The sequence below is a fragment of the Fistularia commersonii genome, chromosome 22 (assembly GCF_037954325.1).
Source record: "Fistularia commersonii isolate RoL2024-O1a breed Wild chromosome 22, RoL_Fcom_v1.0, whole genome shotgun sequence".
Lineage (NCBI taxonomy): Eukaryota > Metazoa > Chordata > Actinopteri > Syngnathiformes > Fistulariidae > Fistularia > Fistularia commersonii.
This window is the reverse complement of record NC_141305.1, coordinates 5,517,034-5,531,083: the sequence shown is the minus strand read 5'-3', so window position 1 is coordinate 5,531,083 and position 14,050 is coordinate 5,517,034. Positions and strand designations below refer to the sequence as shown.

Sequence of the window (14,050 nt, the reverse complement as noted above, 5' to 3'; positions counted from 1 at the left end):
AGAAAATAGCCGATTTTCAAGTTTAGCTAAAATGTTGAAAATATTCGTTTCTATTTTTTTTACACGTGTGTGTGTGTGTGTGTGTGTGTGTGTGTGTGTGTGTTTGGGAAGCAGAAATTTTTCACTACTTAATCTGGATTTTTAAAACAGCGGAAAACTGATTAACTGAATGAATAACTATGTGAATGGAGAATTGAAATTCGTTTCAATTTCAGAGATAAAGTTCTCTCACTGGTCTGACATTTAAATTTTGCATAAAATTTCTTTTCATTTTTTACACTTAATTTACACTTAATCTGTGACAGATGTTCACGTTTAGATTTCCCTTTTCCGTTCGATGTTTCATTTTCAAAACAGAAGAAAAATAAACATAAACAACTAAATACGTTTTAGCTTCCTAAACCCAAGGAAACAAAAACAAGTTGAGCCTCCATCGCTCAAAACCTGCATGCCAGTTTTAGATGTTTATATTTTTTAACTGAACTATTTCTTAAAATGCAAAAATCACCTGCGAAGACACAGACTAAAACACATTTTATACCAATTAAAATGAAAAAAAGCTACAAAATGTAAATAAAACTATTTTCAGTCTAAATTGGCTTTAAACCCGAGGAATCATTGGCCTTCACTTAAAGTCCAACATATTTGATTTAATTTAATTTTTTAATTGTCATTTTAAATTTAACAAAGTCAATTTCACCTCTCAGTGTTTTCAGTCTTAGTCACATGATTTTTTTCGATTTTTTTTTAACCCCTATAAAAAAATGAAACAGATTAGCCAATTAGTTTAAAAGGATAAAAAATTGAATTCTCAACCGGAAGTGAAACAAAATCACAACGAAAATGTGATTTAAATGTAAAAAAAAAGAGTTGTGATGATTTCACAAACATTTGGCCCGTCGGAATAAATTATTTAAAGCTAAAAGATACATTTTGGTTCATTTTTTTTCCTGTCATTTCAGGCAAACTGCTTCAAAGTAAAGGAAAAAATTAAAAAAATATATTCAAAAATATAAACTAATTCATGTTAAGAAAAATACAAATTTTTCGCCCTCCTGAAATTTTTTCTCTGAATCAAAAAACAAGAGATTGAACTCAGGAAACAAGCCGAGATTGAAATACCTATAGGGACTCTTCTCCTCTCAATGAGGATTAAACTCCAAATTAAAAAGGAAACATTCCTGAAGAATTATGCAAATTATAATCCCGCAAAAAAAGAGGAAGAAAAAAAAACGCCAACAAAAGGAGGCAACAAAAAAAAACCCCGCAGCGCCGACGAGGAAGAAAAAAAAATGTTAAAAAAAAAAAAAGTTTGAATGAGGGAGCGAAGCGGCGGAGGGACGTCACTTTCACTCCCACGGATTAGAAATCCAACCTGTGAGATTTGCTTTATTACCTCGTTACTCACGCGTAATTACAACACACACCAAACTCTGCGGCCTTTTTTTAATCCTCTCCTCTGTATTTCTTTTTTTTTTACAGTTTCGATCGATCGAACATTTTAATCCAACTTCCTGTACGCGTGAGTTTTCAAAGACACCAAAACACACATGCAGATTTCATCCAATGAAACGAGGTGAGAAAAAAAAAAAATATATATATATACATATATAATCGCTGATAATCCCAGGCAAACCAGTGCGTGCATGTGTGCGTGCGTGCGTGCGTGGACGCGCACGGGCGGCAGCAACAGATGTCCAGGCACAATTCTCGGGTTTGGAGCTGAAATCTCACAAGAATTGCGTTTGGACAATCAGCCGCGGGAGCCCGGACTCACCGCACGCCGGATTAGATAATCTCTCCTCTTCCTCCTCACCCTCGTCTTCCTCAGCGGCGGCGGCGGCTCCCGGGAGGCCGCCGGGCTCCTTAATCCAATTACGACCAATTAGGAGCTCAGTTTTTTTTCTCTTTTTGTGTGTGTGCGTGTGTATGTGTGTGTGTGTGTGTGTTTTTTTTTTCAAATCGGCGGAGAATAATCCCGTCAACCGGCGGCGGGATTAAGGGAAGCGAAACCGCTAATCTGCTCAATCCGCGGGGAACCGGAGCCCCCTCTTCTTTTTCTTCTTCTTTTTCTTTTTCTTTTTTTTTTCTTCTTCTTCTTCTTCTGCCCCTAAAAAAACTCTCCTCTCCGCCATATCTGCACCTGTTAGGACGCATCTCTCCTCCTCTTCTTCATTTCCCGAGAGAGGAAAAAAAAATCAAAATAAAAGCTCCGACTAGCAGATTAAAATTTCCGCTTTTCTTCTTCTTCTTCTTCTTGTCCTCCGGTAACAACCGGCGGCTGCAGGTTGATGCACCTGCTCGTCCGGCTGCAGGAGACCCGGGGAGCGGACGCAGGGAGGCGGGCAGGAACCGCCGCTGCTCCTCCTCTTCCTCCTCCTCTTCCTCCTCCTCCTCCTCCTCCACACATCCGCGGACGGTGGTGGCGATCCGGACGCCGCCGCCGCCGGAAGGGGGGAGGCTTATCAGGGGCTCCGGTAACAATGAGCCCCGGTGTCACGGAGGGAGGCGCCGCGCCACGCCACGCCACGCCACGCCACGCCACGCCGCTCCTGGTACCGAAGGTTTGAACGCACACGGGTGGGCAGGCGTGTGCATGCGAGCGTTGACACATGCACGCGTACTCACTTTCACTCTCTCTCTCTCTCTACACACACACACACACATATACACACACCGCGGGGGTGATGATAAATGCCCATTGTGCCCGGAGGAGGAGGAGGAGGAGGAGTAATGAGTCTGCACGGAGAGACTCTTAAAGACACAACGATCCGTTTGTCCGGGTTCCTCCTCCTCCTCCTCGGGACGGTGACGTCAAGTTGTAAAAGAATTTATATTTATGTATATAAAATATATATATTTTTATGAAATTGAAGTCTTATGTAGTTTTTTTTTTTTTTGGTGGAAGCCACAGACATATAACCATATTATCATTATTATTGTCATCAATTTCAATTGATATAATTTTCATTGAATTCATGTTTAAGTTTTATATCATTATTATTAGTGGTATAAAATGAAGTTGTTGTTGCTGTTGTGTACTCATCTGCTATGTATTTATTCGTGGATTTTTTTTGAATTATTTATTTATTGTCTTCTGCCTTTCTGTTTATATTTATACTCATATTTATATTCATATCTATTTCCTTTTTTTGACATTAGAACTGTTACGCTGCTGTGTCAAAGGAATTCCTCCTATGGGGATCAATATAGTTTATCTTATTTTATCTTATCTTATCTTATCTTATCTTATCTTTACTAGAGTTATTGCTTTCGATATTGATTAGTATATTATGATATAACTATTACTACAATTATGTATGTTCTTATTACTATAATTATAATTATTTCTAGCATATAATTATATATACTTGTTATAAATTCTGTTAACTATTTAATATATGTTATTGTTGCTATTGTTGCGATTTTCGTTTTCGTTTTTATTACTATTATCTATATCGATTCTAATATTTGTTTTCATTCTATAAAATCATTTTTATTACGGCTATTAATTTATTTAAATACATTTTTCATGGCATGCACTGATTCTTTGGAAATCAGAGCTTGGATGTTTATAAAATCCCTCGTTGACATTTCCAGGGTTGTTCTTATCAACTTTTTATAAATGATGAACTGAATTATCTCTGGGTTTCCAAAGATTCTCAGATTATTTCAGGGGAAATTATTAACAGCTTCCACAGTTTTCGTGTGTTTTCATTACTTGAATTTTTTATTTCGTTTCTTCAAAAAAAAAAAAATATATATATATGTATATATAAAAAACTTTCCCAAACATTTTCCAATAACAAGTGAATTTGATGTAGAAAATGTGTGAATTTGAAAGTTTTAATAAATTGATTCAAAATAAAACAGGCCTGGTCACATGATCATGTCTGGTCACATGATCATGCCTGGTCACATGATCACGACCGCTCAGGTAAATCTGTTTCTAGAGCCACATGGTTCCTCTGGTGGGGGATCTGTGGGGAGGATGGGGAGGAGGCGACTCCCCCACCATCTGGGGACGGGGGGATTGGGGTCGGAGGGGGATCGCTCTTGTATAAATTTCCACCTCCTCTCAAAGGCCGGGTGTCCGGCCCAATGACGACCTTTGACCTCTGAGGGAGAGGAGTTATTGAAACCGGCCAGCTGAGAAAGTGACCTGATGGGTGGGAGGCAGGGGGAGGGTTGGTCATAGAAGCCCCCCCCCCCCGGACTGAGCCCTTAAACTGAACAAAGTTCATCCCTTTTGTTTCTGAGCAGCTTTTCTTCTCCTTAATGCTACAAACCGCCCTCGCCCCCCCACTCTGCCACCTTCCCACCGGTGCCTCCCAGCCCCCAACTTCCCAACCCTCCTCCCGTCAACCCTGAAAACGGGAAGTCAAACTTTGACTGTTAAATTAATGGAGAACTGAAATTAAAATCATCAGTATGATTTAAGTATTGAAATTTAAATCATAAACTAGATTTTTCTTGAGAGAAATCAACTAATTATAAAAAACAAACAAAAGAAATCCCAATCTTATCTAAAATTCTGAGAGGTTTCAAACAAACAACAAAATTGTTGAGGAATTCACGTGAATAGCGATCAATAAGTGAGAAACAAATTAAAAGGAAAAAAAACCCAGAAGTGATTCAAAAGTCAAATAATAATCTACTGATAAATCAATGATAAATTTGAGTTTTATATAATAAAAAAAATCACAGATGCATAATTAAAAGTGCACTTACAAGTACAGTAACATTCACTGAAAATTAATTGAAAAAAAATAATCAAAGAGGGGTATCCTGAAAAAATATATCACAATACAATAAAATAATTGATAAAATATATACAAACAGATAGACAAAAAAAAAATGAATGTCAAAAATGTTTTTGAAATTTCACGGGGAGTTTGTAAAACTCACTTGAAACCATTAGTAGATATTTATAAACTCAGGTCAATTGTCAGAAATTCATCCCATGGTAAAAAATTCAGACTAAAAACGATGTTTGAATGAAATAGAAAATAAATAAATAAATAAACCTTTATAATTTCCCTTCAAAAAATGACACATTTCTTGAAAATTACAGAAAAATAAATACATTTCCCCCAAAAAACAACCTAAAACAGGAATTACAAATTAAAAAATAGCAGTGAGAAAAAAATGATGCAGCCTCGGGGGGGCACAAGCAAGAGTCATTTTGGGCTGGTCCCAAGCCTAGATAAGTGCAGAGAGTTGCACCACGAAGGCTGAAAAACTTGTGGGAGAACCAAATTTGTCAAACCTCCGACTCGTACCTGATCAGTCGAGGCCCAGGTTGACAATGACCACCATTGGTGCCGATGACTTAAAGGTAGCAGTAGAAATTGGGCTACTGTGGGTCAAAGAAGCAAAGGAGGAAGGCTTGTTCAGAAGCAGAGAGAAGAGGAAAAGCAAGTGTGAGACTTTGAATATTGGGATGATAACAGGAAAAGCTAAAGAGTTGGTTAACATAAGATAAGGAAGGTGGATATACTGTGTGCCCAGGTGACCAAGTGGAAAGGTGGCAAGGCAAGAAGCTTAGGAGTAGGTTTTAAGTTGTACTATCAAGGTATCAACAAGAAGAGAAATGGGGTATCTGAAGGAGACGTTTGTTGGGAATGTTCCGGAGGTGAAAAGAGCTTCGTGCGCCAGACTTATGAGTCTAGCGAAAAGTGGAACCGGTCAGTCACCTTCCCTCCCTTCAGGAATAGAGACCTGTAGCATGCTTCTCTACTGAACCAAACCTTTCAGTGGCGATGCCGATGACCATGGTGGCCATTATTTGGAGTTTTCTGTCTGCCCCTCCTTTGGGGGCAGACAGGCACTCCTTTGGAATGCCTGGAGCTTGGACTTCCTGAGCATGGAGGTTCTGGGCACTGTGGTTGACTCCTGGCCTGACTCCTTCTGCGTCTCACTAGGGTCATCTGGAGTGGGTAGCTGCTGCTGGGGACTGTGGGACTCGTCCTGGACTGGCTCCCCCCTGGACTCACTGAGGGGATGCTCTGGCTGCACATTCACCAAACATCCCATCCTGGTCTGGTGGATCTTCAGACCCTGTGGGTTTTTACAGATCTTGCTGCAAATATATGTTGCATTTGTTGTTGGTTGTCTGTTTGGATGGGTTGTAACCTGGCTATCTGTCCATTTGGGGTGCTCATTCCCGCCCCCTCTTGGACTCCCCCGGGGGTATGAGGCCGTTTCATAGCTGAGTTGGGGTCCTTAGTCCCAGAAGGTGCAGGGCAGGTTGCTGGCCCTTCCTGCCCTGGTCACTGTCATTCCGTGCTGTCCGCTGACTCTCCAAGCTGTCACCATCGTCGTCAACCAGCCTATTCCTTGTCATCGCTAGCTTAGAATTGAAGAGGAAGAGTAGAAAAAGCATACGACAGGGTGCAGAGAGAGAGACTATGGTACTGTATGCTGAAGTCTGGAAGAGCTGAGAAGTACGCTTGATTGGTGCAGGACATGTATGCCAGCTGTGAGCAAGTGGTGAGGCGTCCTGTAGGAAGGAATGGTAGAGGTGGGACTACATCACAGATCTGCTCCGAGCCCCTTATTGTTTGCAGTGGTGATGGACAGACTGGACAGATGATATAGAACCAAAGTAGAACCGTGAGGCTACAGGAAGTGGGGATGAAGAGAATGAAGGATTCATGATAAACAACCTAGACCACTAGAGAGTTTGGGAAAGAGGTGAAGAACTCCATTCGAGCAGGTTGGAATGGCTGAAGAAAAGTGTTCAGGGTAATGTGTGATAAAAGAGCATCAGCCAGGATGAAAGGAAATGTGCACAAGACAGCAGTGAAAGTATAATGACAGTGCAACTGAGGAAAAAAACAGAAAACAGGACGCAGAGCTGGAGGTGGCAGAAATGAAGATGTTGAGGTTCTTTTTGGGAGCAACGAGGATGGAAATGAACAAGAATGAGTCACAACAGAGGGACACCACATGTTAGATGTTTTGGCGATAAGGTCACAGAGGCCAGACTTATATGGTTTGGTCACATACAGAGAAAAGATAGTGAGAATATTAGTCGGATGCTGAGGTTGGAACTGCCAGGCAGCGGGCCCAGAGGAGGACCAAAGAGAGGATTTACAGAGGAAGTGACTGGATATGAAATGAACTGGCCTGAGAGGATATAGAGAAGAGGTAAGATGGAGAAAGTTGATTTGCTCTGGTGATGCCAAAAGGATTACCACAGCCTTTTGAAGCCAAAAGATAAAATAGAACTTTACAGTAATTTTCAGATAATTTTTTTCCAATAATTTGTACTTTTACAAGTACTTACAATTTCATGATCTTTCAATGTCTTTAATTTTTATGTTTTTTGACATTTTTTTCACGATGTTCTTCACCCACTAATTTGATCTAATTCTGCCTTCTCCTTTTTCATTTCCAGATGAGGGCCAATCATTTTCCTAATTTTCAATCTTTAGATTTTTTTCCTCTTTTTCCTTTTTCAACAGTTTCAGTTCAGTTCTTTTATTTGACTTAAAAAACTTTTTATGACTCATGGATTACTTGAAATGATAAATAAATAACCAATAAAGGACATGGAACATTTAAGGGAGATGTCTCTCACGAAAAGGAATAATAAACCTGCGATACAGGAAGTGACATCACGCAGTCAGTATAAAGTCAAAGCAGCTTCCTTCTTCCTGCGTCTCCTGCTGGCTAGGAGGGAAACTGCAGCTGGGAGTCACAGGGCTTCCTGCCTTCCTGGGGAGCAGGGCTTCTTCTGGGCCTCCTGGTGTGTGGTCCGTGGGGACTGGGGGTTCTGTGGGGCCTCCCGCTGGGGGGGCCCACGGGGCTCTAGGGACAGGACGAGGGACAAGAGGAGTTCGACGCTCTGGTCCAAGACTGAACCCAGAATCTTCTTCTCCTCTGAGGTGAAACGTCCGAGGACGTGACGTTCCACTGAGGCTTTCCCCGCCGGACGTCCGATGCCGACCCGCAGACGCAGCATCACCTGGGGGGTTTAAATGATCACATATCAGTTCCAGAGCGACTTCAAATTGTATCTCTAAATAAAAGAGTCACGGCTTTCTCAAGTCAGATGATCCTTAAACATATTAACCTTCATATGACCTTCGCTAACCATTTGACCTTCAAAAATATTAACCTTCATATGACCTTCCAAAATATTAACTTTCAAGTGACCTTCAGTAACCATGATTTTCAAGAATATTAACCTTCAAATGACCTTCACTAACCACATGACTTGCAAGTCACTATACCTTTAAGTCACCTGACCTGCAACACATTTAACCTTCAAAAGACCTTCGCAGGTCACCTGATCTTCCCAAGTGGTTTCTGATGTGTCCAACACGTTCAAGGACCTTGAAGATATTTTTATTTCTAATTTCAGCATTTCAATAATTTTCTCCAAGAAAGAAAATAATTCAAAACCTGAAACAAATGTTTTCCATATGCTTCTTTTAATTGACTAAGCTGAATGTTTATTTATTATTATTATTTTTATTTTTGTTAAATTTCAAGTAACTGCTAGACATTGTTCTGGAAAAAAAAACTGACAGTCTTCAAATACATGAATTAAAATAAATAATTTCATATTTTGGGAAATATATTTTTAAGTGTCATGGAATTTCTAACTTTTTAAAAGTGAATGATTTGATCCTTTCGGAAGTAAGAAGAGACTTTACGGTAGTTAATTACTTGATAATCAACAGTTTATTACCAGGTCAATTTTTTCATGTATTTCCCTGGATTTTTGATCATTAAAGTTTCTATACTTCTACTCAGTAAGAGGCTGAATTGCTGTCTAGATCTGAGCTTCTGCGGGGTCGTGGCTCGGTTCGACCCATTTGATCTCCTCAGGGTCGACCTGGGAGGTCGGAGACGAGGTTCACTCACGTCCGTCTGCAGACAATCCACGCACGAGCGCACGCCGTTATGGCCTCTGTTGGAGGAGACGGAGGTTAGAACTTGTTGGAAACTGTCAAAGAGTTCTACCTGCTCCTCAGCAGGAGAAGGAGCGGAGAACAGGAGGAAGCCCCACCTGGCGCTGCCTCCCTTCTTGACGGCGACTCTCCCCAGAGGTTTGTCCAACTCATCGTGGAGCAGGAGCACACCCTCAGGCTTCACACCAAATTTACTGGCTGAGGAGGGAAAGGAGGTCAAACGCCATGTGAATTGTATCACCAAGATTTCTTTTTCATTTCTTTTATTTCTGAGCATTTTGCTATCATTCAATTGTGGTATCAATCATCTTTGATTGGTTCGTCACTGGTCATTATTGATTGGTTCCCTCCAAATTTCTTGTCGGTAACGTATCACAATTTTCTGGTTCCTGACTCTGATGTCACTTCCTGCTGGTGCAGTGGGCACTTCCTGCTCCCACTAAGTTCATTGTTCTGTTTCAATGCCAAGCAGTTGTGACTCCCAACAGTGACTTCCAGCTCACTCTTCCAGCTCATGACCTTCTCTTCTCACTCATGTTCCTCATTCTAAGGCTGGTTCTCCACTTAGTCCTTCTTCAAAAAGCAACCTTGCTTCTTTTATTTAGAAATCATTTCCTGCTAATTTGAGGAAATTTCTTCCATAATTGTTTAATTTCTGGAAAACCACTTGCCAACCTGCATGTCAATTATTAATTTCTTCCTTCTTTGTCAGAATTGTCAACCAAATCCAGGCCGGTTTGTAAATCATTTGTATCCAACTTCAGTTAGTGACTAATTTTGAAATGACTCATTACTGATTTTGGAAGATTTCAAAACCAGACACTGTGAGCTGTGACCTCACCAGCTTTGGCCACAGACACGCCGTTGATGTTCATCAGCAGCCTGGGCCGAAGTAGCACCACGTGCACGTCCTCCAGCTGTGACTCGATGACATCACCGGACACCTGCTTGTCCCCGCGCCAACCGTCGCTGACGCCGAGGCGAGTGGCGAGAGCCCCGAGAACCGTCATCCCCACATTGTGTCTGGTTCCATCCATCCCATAGTTCCCAAGACCCACCACCTACACACATACACAAACGCACACACATGCACGCCCACATGCCCACACACACACACACACACACATGCGCAAACAAGCATGGAGTGAAAACTGCAGCTAGAAATTTGATCTGATAATTAAAACATTTATTCTAAAGATAAAAAAAGAAGTGATTTATTTCAAGTAAATGCTATGTTTATGATATTATTCATTATAAGGGGTTATGTGTACAGTTTATGGGAAATATAAATGATATTAATAATAATACAGGTATGATATTATACATTAGTGAATCACATGTAAACATTGAGAATGTCCAAAATCAAATGTTACTATCATTTAAAATATTAAAGGTAAAGATAAAAAAAAAGAAAGTTATGATCACTATTAAGAGTCCTCAGCTGTAACCTCTGACCCTCTTAATATCCAATGTGTTATATCAAGGAGGGAGTAAAAAGGAGTGAGAAAGATTTGAAAAATTAAGATTAGAGTTACGGTAAATTTCAAGGATTCAATTTTCATCTCAAATTTGGAGCTGCAGAGGAAAGTTCTGGAAGTTGGTGGTGAAGGAGAACAAAAAAAAAATCACGTTCAGCCAAAGAGACTGAAAGAGGCTCAACAGTCCGGTGTCCCAGGCAGCGATGTCCCTCCATACAAACACACACTGTGCTCCATGTTCAGCTGCAGAGGCCTTACAAAGTGTGTGTGTGTTTGTATAAATATCTATATATACACACACACACACACAAACACACACTCACAAAGACGTTCATTTAGTCAAGACAAAGACTAGAATGGAAAAAATAGACAGACGTGACAGCAGTCCGTCCTGGTACTACTTGACTCCACAATGACAATAGATGATGCGAGTGTTTGGGAGTTAAGAAATAGATGAATAAATAAATTGCACAATTGAACAAAACACACCACAGACACTGTCAGTGTTATGTGTATGAATAAACAAATAGATGTTTCAAAGGACAGAGAAGCTATTAAAATAATAAAAGACAAAAAAAATGTTATTTATAAACATGGATTATTGTTGTCTGTGGAGGTTCTCAGTCATCCAGGTCATGGTGAATTCCTTTCAAAATCTTCAACAAGAAGATTTCGACATGATTACTATTGACTAAGCTAAACAATATCAACAATGAATAGATCTCCCTCTGAAGGCAGAGTAATACATTTATTTTCAATTCATTATTCTAAATTGAGTAATTTCTCGGCAGATTATACTACACAGGGGGGAACTTTCTCAGAAATGAATGAATGGTCCTGGAGTTTTCCTCTGTGTAGAATAGCGCCCTCTGGTGGAAATACGTGCCTTCCAGAATCTCAGGTCAGAGGCTTGAAGTTCAACATCCTGTTGTCAAAGGTCACCGCAAAACCAAAGTATTTGACGAACATATAAGCCAAATTAAGGAGTAATTTAATGTGACTGGAAAAGTCACAAAACCTATATTGTTACACAATACCCATAAACCTCACGATAGAAATTATTAAAGTTTAAGAATGAGGACCGGCCCAAGTAGTCGGTCCAGCGGCATAGACTCTGGATTGTTGGCTCTGATTACGAAATTGAGAAAGATAGTATGCTATAAGAGTTTTAAAAACATTTAAAAATTAAATTTGATGTCAAAGTGATCGGCACTTACCAGAACCCGGCGGCCCTGAGTGTGTATGTCTGCCTCAGCGGCCATGCCCGGTACGAACGTCCCGCTCAGCAAAACCCGGTTGACAACTCTCATTAAGAGTCGCCGCATTGTGACAAAGTTTAAAATGTTCTTCAAAAAACGCAACAAACAACGTAACAATTTAGTCATGGGAATGTTCCCTTTTCGTCGGCCTACAATGCGGACCTTCTAGTCTTTTCAAAGAAGTGAAAGATAGCCATTTGTGTACATACGTCGACAGTTCATGCACTACTTAAAAGCAGTTACATTATCTTAATATGTACTTTTTTGAACGGAGTTCGATGATAGTGTTAGAACGAAATATTATTTTTAAATACATGTAATGAACATTAAATTACATAAAATGAGGTGTTGGCCATCGGACGCCACTGAACAAACAAAAAAAAAACCTTAATTATCACCTAATCAAGAAAACTTTTGGTGGTATCGTTAGCTAGCTTGCTAATGTTAGCCCACTAAGGTCAACTCTCAGTACCTTTTCAGCTAGTTAAATGCAGCGTGACTCAAAAACACCTGGGGAACATTAAAAATTGTTAATAAAAACACTTGGAAATAATTAAACCGAGAATAAATATCACACTGATAATTCTAAATAATGTTTTTTCATTCACCCGGATGAAAACGTAAACAACGGGGGGGCGTGGTTCCTGTCGAAAGTCAACGACTGTAACAAAGACTATCCTTTTTGACGTGCTACTTCCAGCCAACAGCGCCATCTAGTGTTGTGGATGACCCAGAAAATAGGAAGAATTTCAGATTGTACGTATGTTCAAATTAAAGATCCCCTCAGGGGGGATGAGGGGAGGGAAAAAATTGAAGGGAAAAAAAAACGAAAAAAAAAAAACAAACGAAAGGTTACTTTTTGGTTTAGAAAAAAAAAGCGAGATCTTGCAAATCTGTTTACATTAAGAGAAATGTTCTTCCAGGTGATCCATCCAGGAAGAGGATAACTTAACATTAGAGGCCCTATGGTTAAAATAAAACTACCTTACCTTTCATTTTGTGTTACTCTATTAACTCATTGAATGAATGTTATGCCTAGGGCTCTTCATCCACTTCGGGATGTCTCTCAAATGCAGGATACACTCCAAACTGTCTTCTATGACTCCCTTTTTACGAACAGTGAACATAAATAATCAACACCGATAAATGAAACTCAATAAACTCCGACTTCATTGCTGTCTGTTGTGTTTCTGCTCCGAATTTGGATGACCCAGAAAAACATTGCCCTTAAAATAAAAAGTAAAGCAAAAGTCCATTTTTACCTATCCTTCATATTTTCCAATTATCCCTCCCATGTCCCCTATGGGGCTCCATACAAATTATCTTTGCGAAAAAAAAAAAAAAAAAAAAAATGTACTTGTCAGTAAATATATTCCCGATATATCAAATACGATTCAGAGGTTTGACTCCTTTGAATAATGGAATCACATCTCAAAATATTCCTGCAGGAGAAGATCAAGCTGAGCTGATCTTTCATCTACCTGCATGTGTTGGATTGTGCAAAGTCCAAAAGTCAATGCTGTAAAGCAAAGAAATATTCTGATAATTATTCTTAAGGCGATCAAACAGAGTGACAAGCTCTACATATGAAAGCGCATTATTTGAGGGCTATGAATTTCTATTCCTCGTATTTGGGATGAAGGGTTTTTGGGGACACTGAGTTATTTAATGCTACAGTCTGCTCTCACACTCCTTGTTGTGATTGACTTCTTATATCAGGCATGATTTGGTCTTATCCAAACAACAGTGGATGAAGAACAAGGGAAGCTCCTGGGAATCTGGTCCCATGTTACCCCCCTGCCCCACCAACAACCACTTCAACACTAAGAAATTTGGATTTTTGACAGTAAATAATGGTGAAAAACAGCAGGATGAGGTACTAACATTCCAAAAAACTATCCGTAAGGGTCAGAGAATGAGGAAGTGCAATGGATCATCACTCTTGCACAGACCAAGGCTAGGTATCACTGAAAAAAGAGTCTGTGGTCTTCATGTCAAAGTCTTCTTTAACATAATACACTCATTAAGAGGGGACCCAGAATAGTGCCCTTGGGGATGCCACAATTACACCCATAGTCAGGTAAAGGCTCTAAAGGGGCCCAAAGAATGATGGACCATCAGGTCTTCATCAGCTACTGTCTAAAGAACAAAACGCACCGCTAACACCTGGATCAGTGAGGCTTCATCCCTTTAAACCACTCAACACTTGAGCTTTTTGCACAGGAACAACTGCCAAAACAATGAGACAGCAGGGACTGTTAGTTCACCTAAAACTAAAAGTAATTCCTTTATTAAAAAAGTATATTTTGAGGCGTTCAAAAATAAAAGAACGATGAGAGACTTGAGTGAGCTTTTATTTCAAAACACTTTCTTTACATTTGTTCTCTCA

At 39.9% G+C, this 14,050-nt stretch overlaps 1 protein-coding gene across 1 annotated transcript; it reads right to left on the bottom strand.

Annotated features, from left to right (window-relative positions):
* Positions 1-2,892: 2,892 nt before the first annotated feature.
* ptrh1 (peptidyl-tRNA hydrolase 1 homolog) lies at positions 2,893-12,303 on the bottom strand. Its single transcript, XM_086169931.1, has 5 exons — positions 11,620-12,303; positions 9,766-9,985; positions 9,023-9,122; positions 8,878-8,923; positions 2,893-7,972 (listed from the first exon to the last, which is right to left on the bottom strand). Exons 1-5 carry the CDS (start codon positions 11,785-11,787, stop codon positions 7,703-7,705), a joined length of 804 nt encoding a protein of 267 aa, XP_086026057.1. The 5' UTR covers positions 11,788-12,303; the 3' UTR covers positions 2,893-7,702.
* Between the last annotated feature and the right edge of the window lie 1,747 nt (positions 12,304-14,050).